We start from the raw sequence: 17369 nt of genomic DNA, 5'->3' as shown, positions 1-17369 counted from the left end.
CAAAATGCACCAAAGGAGAAATCTAGAAGCTGCTGAGATCTCAACACTAATGTACACTTAAAGTATATTCACAAAAGCTTAGGGAATTTTGTGGAAGAGAAGGCAGAAAGAATGAAAGAAGCACAGGGTGGGAGAGAATATCCAGAGGCATTGCCCCCCCCCCCCACCAATGACTGACTGCTGTTCTCACAACTCCTAACTCACAACTCCTTGAGGAATACCAGCAATCCCACTAAGGAAGGCTCTTAGTAGAATGGGGACAGGGAGGAGGGAAATGATGGTATCAACATATGATATGTCCATACAAAGTTTCTAATCAATAAAATAATTAAAAAATGGATACTTCTAGATCCAAAGGAAGGAATTTGAAAAATTAAGGTGTCACTTTTTCATTCAGTTTGCTCATGTAAGTTTGGCAAGGAAGCCCCAAGATGACTGGGGATGGCTAGTCCATGAAGTTTCCTTTTCCTGGATACCTTCAATTTTCATGCATTGCAACAGCTGCTTCCAGCTGATTCTGGCTTCCATGCCCATCATAAATCTTGCTCTCAGAGCCCAAAGATAAGCTCTCCAGAGATCAAGACCAATAACTATGTTATTACTTTGATGGCAGACCCACAGGCACAGCTCAGCATGTGCCCAGGGAGAGATCAGGTCTATAGAACAGCACTCAGAAAGGGCAGGTGAAGGCCCACCACCTCCCAGGTCTCTGTTACCTCCACGATCATCTTGACTGTAGGCAATGTCGTTGCAATGTTCTGTGGGTGTGGAGGTCGCACAGTAATCGGCACACAGCCTGCATACAGGCAACCATAAAATGCTGCAATGAGGTCTATTCCTGCACAAGAAAGGAAGCAGACTCTTACTTGAAGCAAGTCACATTGTTCAATGAATGCCACACCTCCAGGTGAGCTCTAGTCTGAGAAATGCAGAGTAGTTAGGGAAGCAAGGCCTTTGATATACAGGACTTCTTCCTCCCTGTGTTTTTCGGTTAAGCTCCAGAGATCACTTTCATTTGGTCTGTTTATTTAAGTATGAAATATAATCAAATTCAGAAACAGAAGTTTAGGTAAACATTAAGCATCACATATAATCAGCTCTCATGTGGTCCAGGCTAGCCTGGAATCTCTACGTGGCCAAGGATGACCTTTAGCTTCTAATCCTCCTCCTGTTCCACAGTGCTACAACTATAGGCAGGTGTCACTGTGCCCAGTTCTATGCCATGATGGGGATTAAATGCAGGGTTTCATGCATGGTAGGCAAATACACTACCAACTAATTACCTCCCCTGCCCCAACATCACTTGATTTAAGCCTCTCAAGTAGTGTAACATGTAGCCTACTGTCCCTGTGAGTAGAACTAACTGGAGACAAATAAGTCTAGTCAGAACAGAACTGGATGCAAGGGATGTTTGTGGCAATCAACCAGTACTTTATGTAAGTAGCACAGGTGGCAACTGAGTGCCTTTACCCACTGCTGGCCTTGCCAACTCTCAGAAGTCAGGGTTGAGTCCTATAACTTTACCTGGTGGATAGACTAATGCCACATGGTCTCCATCCTGCAAGTGGCCCCTTTCCATCAGCATCACTGCTATCTTCTCAGCACGCTTGTGAAGCTGGACACACGTCAGTGAGTTTGCTATTGTTCCCTGAGTTTCACAAGAACAGGAGGTTATGGACCATATTTACTATTTTAGAATGCTTGCATTATCCTTTCCCACCACCTCAAAACCCTCAGTCCATTAGAAGTCAATCTTTTTCTACCACCCAGGTACAAAGTAGGGGACCAAAGATTATCTAGATATATTTGGGTATGAGGTATTTCAACTGAGGAAATAGCAGAATTTTTAAGAATTCAGTAATTTTTTGACAAGCTGAGTTGGCACAGGTACTAAGAATGACTAGTGAAAGTAAGGAACTCATGTGTAGAAAAATAAAGACAGATTAAAACATGTTAATTAAAAGAAAACACAGTTTGAATTTCCCATCTAAAGGCTCTTATGAAAGCAAGGTCCAAAGGGAGTTGGTGGGAGGGGCAACTGTGTGGAAAACAGTAAATGCTTCAAGGATAAACAGAGGCCCAAGCTTTCTGGTGCTGTTTAGGAGCCATGTCAGGTAAAGTCCACCAAAACTTCCATCCCAAGTGACCCATGTTAAGGAACATGCACACAAATGGGAAATAAAAATGTGATATTTGGCAAAAATGTTCACCAAATAACTGCTCATCACAGTGCTGAGAGGTGAGAGCAGTGTGAAGCTGCCCAGGCAGCATCTGAGCTGACTGTGTCGATGAAGATGTTTTTTAGCTTACACTTCTCTGAACTGAGTTTCTCATCCTACACTTTTCTTTGCTCATTGGCACCAGAGAATGGTTAAGAAGACAAAATAGAAAGATACATACAGTACAAGAACAAGAAAGCAGAATGCTGCCAAGATGGAGAATAGGAGATGGAAGATACACAAGACTTTGGGTCTAGGAAATGCAGCTGTTAGAAGCAGAAATATACACTCCCAGACTCGATGACCACCAAGCTCTTCAAAGTGGTCATGGGACAGAGATGAACACTACAGTTGATGGTGAGGTTTGAACCATCTCAATCCCCACACTGGTGAGGATGAGGTCCCATATAAATCTACTTCCTTGAACTTCAAGTGTGGTGGGTTTTTTTGTATGGCAAGGTAGCCTCCCATTCATCATCACACAGAGGATAAGCCTCACAGCTAAGTGAAAGAACATCTCAGAAGAGAGAGCTGGCAGAACAAGTACACTCATCTTTCCTCAATAAGGGAGAACTTCCTAGTATGCCCTTCTCAGTCTTTGGTTTGTAAAATTTTGGCAACTGATTTTCTCCCCAGGTTCAGGAGAGCTCAAGATAATTCCTACTATGGTTAACATATAGTCTGTTTTTTTTTTTCCCCCAAAGCATTAGGGGTTAAAATTTAATCCCAATTGTGAGGTATTAAAAGGGTGGAAACATTAAGACCATAATGTTTAAAAGGACAGCTTTCGGATAGTTATTAAGGTTAATGACATAATGCCATTAGAATACAGCCCCCCATGATTGAATCTTGATGACTTTATAAGAGGAAGAGAGATAAGACCAAACACACAGAGTTAGGCAGGCATGCAGGTGCACACATGTACACACTTGTTATCACTTGACACGTCATGCATTGCATTGCCTCAAGACCAGATGTGGCCCCTCAATTTATTTATCTTCAGAAATATAAGGCACCATAAACCTCTTTTCTTCATTAATGACCCACCTTGGGGATTTCATTATAGCAATAAAAGTGGACTAACAGTCTCCTATCAATGATACCCTTTTTTGTTGGGAGACACACTATGATTTGCTCTCTTTCTTGGGTCCTGAGATTTGAGAAGCTTGAAAAATTGACAGTAGCCAAGAGTGTGTTAGAAAAGATACTTGAATCTAGTTCATGATGATTCCTACCAGTTATAGTCTATGATAATGATGCAGAGGAATGGCACCCTTTATAGGAATTGGGTTCTGATCACCATGTGTAGTGACATGGCAGTGGCAGAACTATCCCCAATCCCTTAAGAAGGTGCTCTCTAGTGCTGGATCCACTGTGTAATGGTTAGCAGTCTAGACTCTGAAAGTTCTATGCTGGAAAGAGATTATTCCAGTAAGTAAGTTAGATACAAGAAGGTTTTACACCACAGCTGTGCTATGTGATGAGGTCACTACCAGTGGACTTTCTTTCCTGGAAAGGATACAGTGATGAACACTGGCTTGCTGCTCACTGGGGCATGGTGATGTATGTGGAGGTTTTGGTGGCCCATTTGCCCTCCCCTCTGCACTCTGTGGATTGAGTCAGTTAGTTGGCAGTCTGAATGCCAGCAATCTAAGTCATTATTTAATTTCTCTCTTCTTCTCCCCACAGCTTATAAGGTTGAACATGACAAGATTCCACCATATAGTAGGTATACAATGTGACACAGGACACATGTGGACTTGCTCTTAGAAAGTCTTAATGCAACAATTACCTTAACAGAAACAACACTAGTTTTAGCTACAAGCTACATGTCTCATTTCCCTAAGTAGTAGTTACAAAGCAAAACATGAACATTGTGAATGAGTGGTGCCATGATGTACCAGCTATTCAGCCTCAGGCAACAGTGAACATTTCTTGGTTTCTTTATCAATATTTGTAGGAAAAATTAGGATTTCTTCTCCAAAACCAATTAATAAAAAGAATGTTTCTATGTAAACTATTCATCAAATTATGGCTACCTTATCCTAAAAAATACTTGTGGGTATTTTCATGACAGAATAGTAAAGCAAATATATGCGTCCGTGAAACTCTATTGTAAGACCACAAACTTCAGTGCCAATGAAGTAAACTTGATACCATTTTAAGCTTTATGTTAAATAACACTTTAAAATTGAGTAACGAAGACAAAGTGAAACAAAATTCATGTTTTAAAATTCTAAATAAGTTACTATAAGCAAAAACAAAAATCAAATGAACTGGCTGTTTTTAAAAGAAAACAATGGGCTGAAGAGATGGCTTAACAGTTAAGGCGCTTGCCTGTGAAGCCTAAGAACAGGTTGATTCCCCAGTACCCATGTAATGCCAGATACACAAGGTGGCACAAGCATCTGGAGTTCATTTGCTATAGCTAGAGGCCCTGGTACACCCATTTTCGCTCTCTGAAATAAAGTAACTTACCAAAAAGTTTTTCAAACAGGGCTGGAGAGATGGCTTAGCAGTTAAGCACTTGCCTGTGAAGCCTAAGGACCCCGGTTTGAGGCTCCGTTCCCCAGGACCCACATTAGCCAGATGCATAAGGTGGTGCATGCATCTGGAGTTCATTTGCAGTGGCTGGAAGCCCTGGCGTGCCCATTCTCTCTCTCTGCCTCTTTCTCTGTCTGTAGCTCTCAAATAAATAAATAAATTTAAAGAAAAGTTTAAAAAACAAAGAATACCTTTGAAAAAATAAGAGTCTTTTATATGTAGAAAGTTTTAAGACAGTAGCTTTTTATTGTTTGCAATGCATTTTATATTCATAGTTTCAGCCCTAAATCTTATATAATTCATACCTAGTGACTGAGCTGGCTGTGAAGAAGATATGGATGAACACTGCATGCAACTGATGGGAAGCATCACTATACTTTGGTGTCAAGTGGCTCAATCATTCTAAATGAACCTATAACTAAGAAAACAGGTGAAAAGTATGTAAACTCATAATTATTAGAAATATTCTGCCTGCCTAGTTGTGTGTGGTTACCAAGCACTGGAAGGGCTGCTGCTAACACATATTTCTAGGTAGTACTCAGGATAAGTTATATAATTCATTATTAAAATAAGTTCACCTGTTTCTTTGTGCTCTTTTTAATACTGCTTTTAGAAAATATGCTTTGAGCAGGGTATGGTGGTGCATGTTTTTAATTCCAGCTCTTGGGAGGCAGAGGTAGGAGGACTGCTGTGAATTCAAAGCCAGCCTAGAGCTACAAAGTGCAGGTCAGCCTAGGCTAGATTGAGACCTTACCTTGAAAACAACAACAAAACCATGGTTAGATATGTGGCTCATGCTGGGAAGCACTAAATTAGAAGTAAGTGTAAGTGGAAATTACATAATAGTGACCATAGAATACTGCTTGTTGCTATGGTCCAAGTTGTGCACTTGTAAGTATGCACAAGATGCAGACAGTGGATACAGAAATTTCAAGCTGACCCTTTCAGGAGAATAATAAAAAGAGACACTGTTGCCGAGCATGGTATTGCATGCCTTTAATCTCAGCACTCAGGAGGCAGAGGTAGGAGGATCACGGTGAGTTCAAGGCCACCCTGAGACTACATAGTGAATTCCAGGTCAGCTTGGACTAGAGTGAAACTCTACCTCAAAAAACAAAACAACAACAAAAGGGGGGGGAGAGAGACTTTTCAGAGCTTTCAGAATGAAACTGCCTGTAGATTAACAGAATGTTGGAAAATAGCAGGTCATATCTAAAAGAGAAGGCATCCTTGGACCAGTCTTCTTGCATGCCAACTTAAAGGAAATTTATTCATGGCTTTGACCCCTATAACTTACTGCATCTGATTTTCTGTTGTTTTTACTTAAAAGTATTTTAAAATATCTGAGTCATTTCCAGTAAACGTTTTCCCAAAAGATCCAACTTCCAGCTATAGCAAATAGCTGTACTCACAGGGGCCCAAGAGCACAGTGTTGCTCACAGGGTCACAATGACAGGACATTAAACCTGGCATCATTCCAGGGAGCGATCTGCGGGTCTTCCCCAATTCAAACACAAGTAGAATGTTTCTACTTTACTCATACTATCCATGAATATACTACTACCAGTTTTGAATCTATATTCATAAGGACCTACTTCCTCTTGAGCTTGCAATCCATACCTCTAGAAAATTTGGACATAGTTCTTTACCCATCCTACAAATATGGAAGTAATGTATTAGGCAGTGTTGGGGATGAGTTTAAAAATGACTCAGGTCTGACTTTGTCCTAACTGCTGACAGTCTGTGAAGGAGAGAAGCACATACTAAGGAAACTAAGGGAAAGGAGGAAATCCATCCAGTCACAGGATATAAGAAGATGGAAAGCCCAGGCAAGGAAATCAGCTATGCTAATACTACACATTTCAGCCATCACTTTGGAGGCAATACTGTCAGTCTTTAGAGATCCATGAAGAACATGGACGAACAGAAGGTCTGAGGACTTTTCAGGAAAAAAACAAAAACAACAACAACAAAAAACTACATGGAGAGAACAAGGAGAGAGAAGCAATGAAGGAGACTTAAGGGATGTTAGGAGTGTCACCTTTGCTAAGAAAGGTGCCAGTGGACAGCTGCATTCACAAAGGGTAGTCTTGTCTATATTCATAGACTTAGGATGCATCTAGTGGAGAAAAAAGATGAAAAATTAAAGATGGACATTTCAAATGTATGGATGTATGGTGATGCAATCCTCAAAGGTGGGACTTCAGGCCAAGTGGCCATGTGAGCTGTCAACAGATGGCTCCCCTCAAGAGGAAAGGCTCCACCAGACATGTAGTGAAATGCACAGGGAAGTGGGGAGGCAGCCTTTCCTGTCTCTAAGGACTCTTCCTGGAAAAGGTCATGAGTAGGCACAATGAATGATGGGACAACAAGACCAGCTCTACACAGGACAACTCCAAGCAGAAAAGTACCTTTATGAGGGGGGATAGTGAGGGATATTCAAGTATATATTTAGAGGAACTAAATCACATGCAAAGAATGCTCTGACAACTATAAGTCCAACCCAAAAACTCAAGGAATAATTTAGTTACATTGCTGGATTTTCCTTTTATTTATCACGAATCTTTTGCTTCATAGGTCAAGCAGTCCCCTTAAGTGCTTAGACTGTGGCAGTTAGCAACTCCAAACATTCACAGATTTTACTTATAAGTACCTATACTTGGCAGGTATTGACATTTTTTGTTTGTTTGTTTTGAAGTAGGGTCTCACTCTAGCGATCCTCCTACCTCTGCCTCTCAAGTGCTGAGATTAAAGGCATGAGCCATCATGCCCAGCTTAGAACTTAACATTGTAAGTCTGTTTCAAGTTTTATTTTTAGCAAAAAGCTAATAAACATATTAGCTCTGCATTTAACTTTTATTGTTAATATTTTCTTCTATATTTAAGGCCTGACTCCTAAGCACTATTATGGAGTAAGAGTTTAATTTCCTAATGTGAAACTTAGGCAGAATTTTTTTGTATGTGTGTATACATATATGCGTATTCACATACAAATGGGCACGTGTGTAGGTGTATGTGGAGGCCTGAAATTGATGTAGGGTGTCTTCCTCAATCACCTTTTACCTTTTTTGGGGGCACAGGGTTTCTAGCTGAACCCAGAGCTCACTGGTTCAGCCAGATTAGCTAGCCACCAGGCCCCAGGGATCTTTCTGTCTCTGCCTTTCTAGTTCTGGGATTATATGCACAAGCCAACACATTTTTTTTTTTTTCCCCTGGAGGTCCAAACTCCATAGTTGTATGGCAAGTACTTTACCCACTGAGCCATTTCCCAAGTCCTAAATGGAAAATTTATAAAGTAGAAATGATTTTCATTCCCAAGAATCTATAATTAGCATACTTCTTCAACAAGGAGGATTGTAATAAAGACATAAATTCTCATGGCTCTGCAATTGTCTGTTGTGTATGCCATTAGCCTCTTCTTTTTGGAAGGGAAATACTGCAAACAGAAATACTAAAATATCCACATACACAATTGACTTAAACAGGTAAATGAAATCATTATATTTAAAAACAATCCCTAAGCAGAAAATATTTTAACCCAAATAGTAAAGTATTAACAGAACTAATTAGCATAAGGCTGAGTACAAAGGACTAAGTCAGAATTTCTGTGAAACAAAAGCATCTCCCAGGAACTAGCTCAGACCTGACTAAATAAGCAACAAAGAAACTGAGCCTATGAGCTTACCCGACAGTTGAGCAGTGTGTATAGCACATGGTCCGGGGTGGTCTGGGCCCTCCACTGCAAGACCTCTGAGAGGAACAGGAACTGGAATGAAGCACCAGGTATTATGTTGGGCAATTACAATACCTAAATCTGAACCCACAGAGTACATGTGTATGCCTCAAAACAGCATGGTTTGCCTCCATAGAGGCATGCAATGAGAACATTGGTCTTTAGAAAAAGCTTTGACAAATATATAATCAACAGGACAAGCAATTGCTTTCAACTTTTCCCTTGAAGCTATTGAGAACTCATTGTACCTGATTGAGACTGACAGGCCCAAGGGCTGCTATAGTACCCTTGGTTAGGCAAGTTCTCCACACATCAGATCAGGATGGGAGAGTTGTCTCCTTACAGACAGAACAGCCAATATAGTGATCTCCTTCTGGGGCTGCTGGAAGAGGCAGTATTCATTGCTTTTAAAAACAATCTCTATCAACCTAAGATTTTAGAGTTGCAATTTTGTGGAGGTATTAAACTGTACCACAAATTACATAGATTAGATACAATGCACTGATTTAGCCTATAATAAAAAAGACAGCTCTATTTCATGTTAGGATAAAGGAAATACTCATGTATAACCCTAACTGCTTTTATTAACAGAAATGTGCTATGTGAGCAGGCAGGGTTGTGCTGATCAAGTCCTTTTTTTCAAATAAGACTGTTAGGTTTTACCACACTGGTAGTATTTAAACTTACTGATTTTTGTCACATTACCTCAAACCACATATAGAATGGGACCATCTTATGGCTGTGGGAAACAGGCCTGAGGTGAGCCTTCAGCAAGGTAAAGGCTAACGTGTTAAAATGAGAACTCAAGCTTCACAGGATAAGTGCTGCACTGTGTGGGTAGAAGTGTATCCTGAAGCTGCAGTAAGGAGACATGCCTACTAAACAACCAAAGAGCAGAGGCCATTTGAGGAAGTACAGGCTTCATGTCAGGGTGGTGATAGTAGTTAGACACCAGCGGAGAAGAGACACTATGATGAGGCAGTGATTTCAAAGTATTTCCTCTATCCTGCCAGTCATGGGATGACATTACTTCTTCATTTCTGTACTATGATGAAAATTTCTAAAACATCCTTTGCCCTAGTAAGTAAGTTTTATTTGTTAAAGTACATGAGGGCTGGGGAGATGTTCAGTGGGTGAATGGCTTACTGTACAGGACCTGAGCTAGTACCCACATACAATGCCAAGAGTGGTCATGCACACCTGTACTCACAGCACTGAAGAAGTGGAGGGGCGGAGAACACCTAGGGTTCATGAGCCAGCTGTACTAGCTTAACTGGTGAGCTCTAGGTTCAGCAAGAGACCTTACTCAAAGATTAAGGGAAAAGTGGCTGATGAAGACCCATGGGATTATCCCAGGCCTTCATAAGCACATGCACTTGCACAGGTACATGTATCCACAAACATATGAACATCCCCCTACAACATACACCACACATATACATGCTCAAAAATATATGCTACTTCTTGATGAAGAGAAGAGAGAGAGCATCATCAGCAAAGGCACACAATCAGGAGCCGATACGAAAGTGACGCAGTGGGCAACTCAGGAGCAGTCTCTGATATGGCACCTAGCTAAAGCAATGCCTCGCTCAACCCTGGAGTTGCAGGACACAATTTGAGTGTAAACTTTGCTTCTCACCTTCCGGGCCTGGTCATTGTCTTCTATCTGACCCAGGTCTCTACCACTAGCCTGCGCAATCCTCTTCCCAGACACCAGATTTCCCACCATCACAGAGGCAGGGCCAATTTCTAGAAGAAAAGAGAAGCATAAACTTGAGGACAAAAAATGAAATTCTTTAAAACATGATGCCCCACCTTGGCCAAGAGTTAACCCTGGAAAAACCCTATGTAAAATTTTGAATCACTCTTATTTTAAGAGACTGCAAAGAAAGCATTCAAGCAATAATGATGGCAAACACCCACAAGCCTTCATTAGGGCTTACATGAAGACAATGCTCTTATCTTAGCCCCTTGTACCTATAAGCCATTACTTCTCCTGTGCAGACTGAGCCCAGGAGGTACTAAAGTACATGAAGAAAGGATGATAAAAAGAGATATAGAAGACAAGTACAGAATTGAAAAATGTGATGCACGTCACCAAAAGTAAAGGCTTTTGGGTTATTCAATTCTTGCTTACTGCTATTATATACAATGACAGTGGATTAAAAACAAAGAAATTATAATACATTTATGTCCTGGCATATTTAAAGAATATTTTTTAACTTTATTTATTAGAGAGAGAGAGAGTCAAGCAGACAGGAAAATATATATAAAGGTTGTACATGCCAGGACCTCTAGCCACTGCCAATGAACTCCAGACACATGTGCCACTTTGTGCATCTAGCTTATGTGGGTACTGGAGAATCAACCCTGGGTCCATAGGCTTTACAGGCAAATGCCTTACCCACTAAGCCATGTCTCCAGCACAAGAATAATGGTTTTGCAGTGGTATCCCAGAGGATTATATTTATTTATATATTTTATTGAACACTAAAGTTAAGGTTTCTGTTACACCCACAATGGAATGTGAAAGAATGAACCAAAAACCACTGTAAAACTGAACAACTTTTTCATTCCATTGTTAAAAACTTAGTTACAAACATTCTTTCCTAAGTATGAAAGAGAAAATCAGATAAATGCTTTTATGATAACTTTGATTTTCAGTAGGGAAGTTTCTTAATGAACTGCAGAATTTTTTCTTTTAACAAATTGTTGACTTTTAGAAACCCTAAAATACCATTAACATTTTATTTTCATTGAATACATACATATGAACTTAGGTATTATATATTTAATGATGAACGGTTAGATGCTCAACAGACTATCCCATTGTGTGAAAATATATGTGTTGTGATGGGGGCAGGGAGGAGAAATGAAAAGGGAAAAAGGAAGAAAGAGTAAGATAACACTTAACAAAAGAATTACACTATATAGTAACAAAGGTGACCTGATCAAGTCATGTTTAATTCTTGGTTCCCTCATTATTAAACTTCAGATGATCAAATTACATGTTTATGCATCAGTGTATGTGCACATTATTACTACACATGAAGAGCCACAGCAAGGTGATCATGGGACATCAAAGTAAAGATAGGGGGCTACAGCTGGAGAGATGGCTTAGCAGTTAAGCGCTTGCCTGTGAAGCCTCAGGACCCCGTTTTGAGGCTTGAATCCCCAGGACCCACGATAGACAGATGCACAAGGGAGCGTACGTGTCTGGAGTTCATCTGCAGTGGCTGGAGGCCATGGTGCACCCATTTTCTCTTTTTATCTGCCTCTTTCTCTCTTTGTCACTCTCAAATAAATAAATAAATAAGATAGGGGTGGGAGAGAAGGTTTAGCAGTTGAGGAATTGCCTGCCAAACCTAAGGACCCAGGTTTGATTCCCTAGTGCCCACATAAGCTGGATACACAGGGTAGTACATGCATCTGGAATTTGTTTGCAGTTGCTGGAGGCCCTAGAATGCCCATTCTCTCCCTCTCCCTCCCTCCCTCTCTCTCTCTCTCTCTCTCTCTCTCTCTCTCTCTCTCTCTATATATATATATATATATATATATATATATATATATATATATATATAATCTCACACACACACACAAATACATAAATAAGATATATATTTTTTAAATATTTATTTATTTATTTGAGAGCGACAGACACAGAGAGAAAGACAGATAGAGGGAGAGAGAGAGAATGGGCGCGCCAGGGCTTCCAGCCTCTGCAAACGAACTCCAGACGCGTGCGCCCCCTTGTGTATCTGGCTAACGTGGGACCTGGGGAACCGAGCCTCGAACCGGGGTCCTTAGGCTTCACAGGCAAGCGCTTAACCACTAAGCCATCTCTCCAGCACCAAATAAGATATTTTTAAAAAATAAATATAGGATTCAGGCCAAGAGGTATAGTGACAAAAACAAGGACACTTATCTACCAACCTAAGAAAATGAAGAAAATAGAAGATGGACTAAGTGAAAGGAAGGGATTCAGTAGAGGAGAGATAGGGGGAAACAAAGAAGTGCTGTGGGAGATTATATCTCCAAATTGCTATCATCTATCAATCTATGTATCTTCATTTTTGTCTGTAGTATGTGTTGTGGTAGATGTGAATATGCACCTGTATGTGCACATATAGATGCCTGTGTGCCTGTGCCTATATGTAGGGCAGAAAAGCATGACAAGTGTCCTTCTTCTATTACTTATTAGTGCACTACTTTGAGCTGTAGTCTCTTTCTGAACCCAGAACTGAGGTTTTGCAAGTCCAGTAATGTTCTGGTTTCTGCTCTTCACATGACTTGGGTTATAGACATGTGTGGCTGTTTATGTGGGTGCTGGGGAATCAAATTCAGGTGATCTCAGACACTGTCAGGCCCTTAGGCTTGCAGCAAGTACTCTTATGTTTTAAGGATTCCGAAGCATCTTAAAAACCCTTTACACAGAAATAGCCACAGTAAATATTTGCTTTGGTTATCATTAATAGAACCTGTTCAGTGTCATTTAAAATGTTACAAATGGACGTTCAAAATCAGGTAGCTGAACCCACAATGTCACTAACTGCATGCAACCTGGTAGCGTGTGATTGAATTAGTCTCTATAAGAATTCAGTCTGATAAAAAAAAAAAAAAATGAAGGCGGGCGAGATGGCTTAGTGGTTACAATGCTTGCCTGTGAAGCCTAAGGATCCAGGTTTGATTCCCTAGGACCCACAGGTAAGTCAGATGCACAACATGGAACCTGTATCTGGATTGTTTGCAGTAGCTGGAGGCTTTAGCGCATGCCCATTCTCTCTCTCATAAATACATAAATAAATTTTTTTTAAAAAATCAATACAAATGACAGGCACTAAACAAAATTGTACATAGCAATGCCAGAAATAAACACGGAACTTGTCATGTTTCCAACTATTTTCCCATGGCCTACTGCTTTGATTCTTGAATGAGTCACACAAAATTCACAGAGTTGTCATCCTCATTCTGTGCACAAAGACCCTAAGAATTTCTGTGCCTTGTTGAAGGCTGCCCCATAGGAGGCTATGCATAATTAATCTAGATCAAGGGTACATATCCCACTAAGGCAGCTGGGACCTTCTTTCTACCCATTAAGTTCTCCATAGTCTTTGCTCCAAGTGGACCTCACTCTCAGCAGAACAGCTGAATTCCAGCCCTCCTGGATACAAACACATCCCTTTTGAGGAATACTTACTCTCTGAGAGTGTGTGGCCATATAGTGATCATGTGGGTCCAAACTCACTAGTATTCCCAAGATGTAGCCCATCCTAAGCATGGTGCAGTCAGCACACAGCTCAGAGAACCCACCTGAGGTCATGCACAAGCTGGGCAGGGTCACTGGGCATACCTGGCTGCTTCTGCCGAGGTTTAGGCAAGTTTGTGACACAGGTGTGTGGGCACATCAGGACGTTGCAGGGGTGAAGGGAGCCCTCCAGGAAAAGCTGCTTCGTTTCTGACAAATGGATGCCACCAAGTGGGGTTTTGGGAAGGGTATTTGCTGGTACCAAGGCCAGGCAATAAACCCCAACTTGATGGATACTGTCAATTGCCTGGAGAATTAAGAAAGAGGCAGTCACAGCACAGTATTAAAACCATTAGTAGATAGTGTAATTATATTTTGCATATGTATAATTGTTCATATGAATGTGTGTTCATGTATGGGTACATGTGCAAAATGTGCACACATATGTGAGGGCCAGTAGTTAATGTCAATTGTCTGCCTCTATTGCTCTCCACTTTATTTACAAGCCTAGAAATCACTTATTTATATAGTCTAGCTAACCAGCTTGCCTAGGCAGGGAATCAGCCTGTCTCTACCTCTGGAACAAAGCCACATATCACCATGGCAGCATTTATGTGAAGTCAGGTTCTCATGCTTTCGGGCTAAACATACCCACTAAATCATCTCCCCATTCCTGCTTTTTGTCTTTGTTTTTCTAAACAGGGTTACACACTGTAGCCCAACTGGGCCTTGAACTTGCAGGAATCCTCTCAATTCACTCTTCTAAATGCTCTTCTAAATGATATACCAAGCCAAACTTAATTGTATTTATACATATAAAATATTGTCTACAATATACACAAGTATGCATGGCAGCCTGGGAAGATGGCTCAGCAGTTAAGGCACTTGATTGCAAAGCCTGCCAACATGGGTATGATAGCATCTGGAGCCTGTTTGCAGTGGCAAGAGGCCCTGGTGTGCTTCTTCTTTCTCTCTGCTCACAATAAATAAGAAAATATTTTTTTAAAAAGAAGTACGTGTGGTATGGACAACAAGTGCCAAAGCAAAAGATGGTCACAAAGCTACATAATTTCACCAAGGATTAGTGGAAACCATAAGCAATAACAAGGGGATTTGGAAAATGAAAAAGCATATTCTCAAGATGCTAACAACACACTTACTTGTGTCCTTCCCAACCTACATGTCAGGAAGCAGCTTTGTAAGGCCTGGCCCTGCTCTTGAGTTGCCTAGCAGGTTTCCTGGACTCTTGATAGGATTTCCTACCAAGTGAGACACAGGGATACAAAAGCAGCATGCCAACAAAGATTCAATTGGAAAGGGTCAGGCCATAATCCTACATTGAATGAGGGAAGCTAGAACCATGAATACAAAAAGCTTCAAGGCAAAGCCACCCCACCTGCAGCACCCTGCTCATCCACTGGAAGCTATCTTCCTCTGTGGAGTCCGGCCTCTGCTCCGCCACGATCACTATCCTTTCATCATGAAGAACAGTCACTGAGAACACAGCTATCCTGCAGGGACAGAAGGGAACATATCCATAAACATGGGTGCAGAGACTTTCTTGTAAAACCTTATGGGGCAGCGAAAAATTTATAATTATTGTTAATTAATATGCGCCTACTACCTTACAGAGGGGGAAAAAGTCTTACACTCTCACATACAGGCTAATGTAAGATTGGCTCGGGGAGGGGTGAGGAGAAACTAATGATGCTTGAAGGGCAGTTGTCTACCTCCCCTTAGAGGCTACTTACTATCTCTGTATACCTTTCAGTGCTGGACAGAAGGAGTTTGCATATGACTATCAGCATGGTGATAAGTGGTAAGGCGAACCTTACCACTCAGATCTATATTTTGCATCTGTGACATAGTGCCCTTCACAGCAGAGGAAGTTTGTTTAAAACTAATGGTTCTTTAGGAAATCTACCTGCTATGGTCAACAAATAACTGCTTACTCCAAATGCCCATGACACTCCTTTACAAATAGGTTCCAGAGATAACCCAAAGTGGCAATGCTATCTTGCTAATGCCATTAGCTTGCTAAACAGAAATAAGTATCTGAGGAAGGTGCTGACTTTTGCCAAGCATCTGCTATGCTATATGTCAAGTAAGGTAGGGAATACAGAAGGAACAGTGGAAAAATTAAGCAATACATGAGCATTCCCCTTCTGCACAAATTATGACTCAGTGCTATTTTGGGACCTCTTGGATATGTACTTACTAGTTTTTCAAATCGACATTTTCATTTAGCAGAGATTACTGAGAATATACTAAAAGAGCCCAATGAATTTCTGTTAATTCTTGAGTGTTCACAAGTGGATGAAAAATCTCAGCTGTTACAGAGTCAAGGCACTTCAATCTTATTTAAGAGGAAACTGAGTCAAAATAAAGTTAAGGAATTTCTGTAACCTATATGCACTTCATAACTATACAAAAAGTATAACCTACCAAAAAAAATGCATTTAGTTTGCAGATGAATATGACTAACCTTCCTCTGTAGACAAATTTCATGGGCTCCACGGCCAAGGCTGTGGCCACGATGTCATCAGCATTGTGTCTGCGCCCACTGACCACCATCAAGCCATCCATCTTACCCACCACAAAGACGAGGCCTCCAGGACCAACAAACCCTAGTAACCCCGTCCTTATGAACGGATATTCACTGATCGGAGCTCCAGAACTCGTCATAGGAAACACCTGGGAAGATAAAGCTGTAATCAGGCCACCTGTTAGAGTCAGCAAATTCTAGTCTTACCACTTCTTTCAAGAATGGCCAAACATGGTTTCCTGTCTCTAATAATCCTACCGGCATGAAATCAGGATTAATTTGTTTGGAAGTCTACAAATACGGTATGATGGTTAATTTTCCTTATCAACTTGACTCAATTAGAATTTCCTAGCAGACACATCTTATAGAGATGTCTATGAAGGCCTTTCCAATGTGTTTAACCCAGAAGGGAAGACTCACCCTGGATGTGAGCAGCAACTTCCTATGGGCAGGGTCATAAACCAAGTTAAAATGAGAAGGCTAGCTGGCTGCTAAAATTCTTCTTGCTCTGCTTCTTTTTATTTATATAAAGATACATTTTTAATTAGTTTTGTATTCACTGAATACAGTCAAGTTGGTACCATTGTTAGCCTCCTCCCTATCTTTCTTTTTTTCCCCTCCCCCTGGCCCCTCCTTGTTGGGGTATATGGGTCATGCATTGTGGGGTGAGCCATCAGTATGGGTAGGAGGAAATGTCTCTGTGTATCATGACCCAACGTATGACCTCTAAGCCTCAGTCCAGAGAGATTTGCTCAACCATGTTTATAGCTGATCAATTCATAACAGCTAAGAGCTGGAATCAACCCAAATGTCCATCACTGGACAAATGGATAACTAAGATGTGGTATATCTACATGATGGAATTTTACACAACAGTAAGAAAAAAATGACACAATAAAATTTGAAGAAAAATGGTTGAACCTGGAACAGATCATTCTCAGTGAACTCACCAAATCACAGAAAGATAATTTCTGCATAGTCTCACTCATCTACAGCTCCTAACCTGAATCTACCCAAGATTCCAACATATCCAGCAAGCATCTTGAAGACCAGACAGTAGGGTGGGTGGGAGACACAAATCTG

The 17369-nt window shown here is 40.9% G+C and overlaps 1 protein-coding gene across 4 annotated transcripts in view; it reads right to left on the bottom strand.

Moving 5' to 3' along the window:
• The window catches only part of Dip2c (disco interacting protein 2 homolog C), a 470240-nt gene that overhangs the window by 57849 nt on the left and 395022 nt on the right, over window positions 1-17369 (bottom strand). For all 4 annotated transcript variants that reach the window (XM_045151604.1, XM_045151605.1, XM_045151606.1 and 1 more), the window contains 7 exons: window positions 16227-16435; window positions 15138-15252; window positions 13847-14048; window positions 10136-10245; window positions 8449-8529; window positions 1525-1648; window positions 717-838 (listed from right to left, as the gene is read on the bottom strand). In XM_045151604.1, coding sequence (XP_045007539.1) covers window positions 717-838; window positions 1525-1648; window positions 8449-8529; window positions 10136-10245; window positions 13847-14048; window positions 15138-15252; window positions 16227-16435 — 963 coding nt within the window. The remainder of the gene's footprint in view (window positions 1-716; window positions 839-1524; window positions 1649-8448; window positions 8530-10135; window positions 10246-13846; window positions 14049-15137; window positions 15253-16226; window positions 16436-17369) is intronic.

Source organism: Jaculus jaculus, chromosome 6, assembly GCF_020740685.1.
Source record: "Jaculus jaculus isolate mJacJac1 chromosome 6, mJacJac1.mat.Y.cur, whole genome shotgun sequence".
Lineage (NCBI taxonomy): Eukaryota > Metazoa > Chordata > Mammalia > Rodentia > Dipodidae > Jaculus > Jaculus jaculus.
This window is presented reverse-complemented; position numbering and strand designations above follow the sequence as displayed.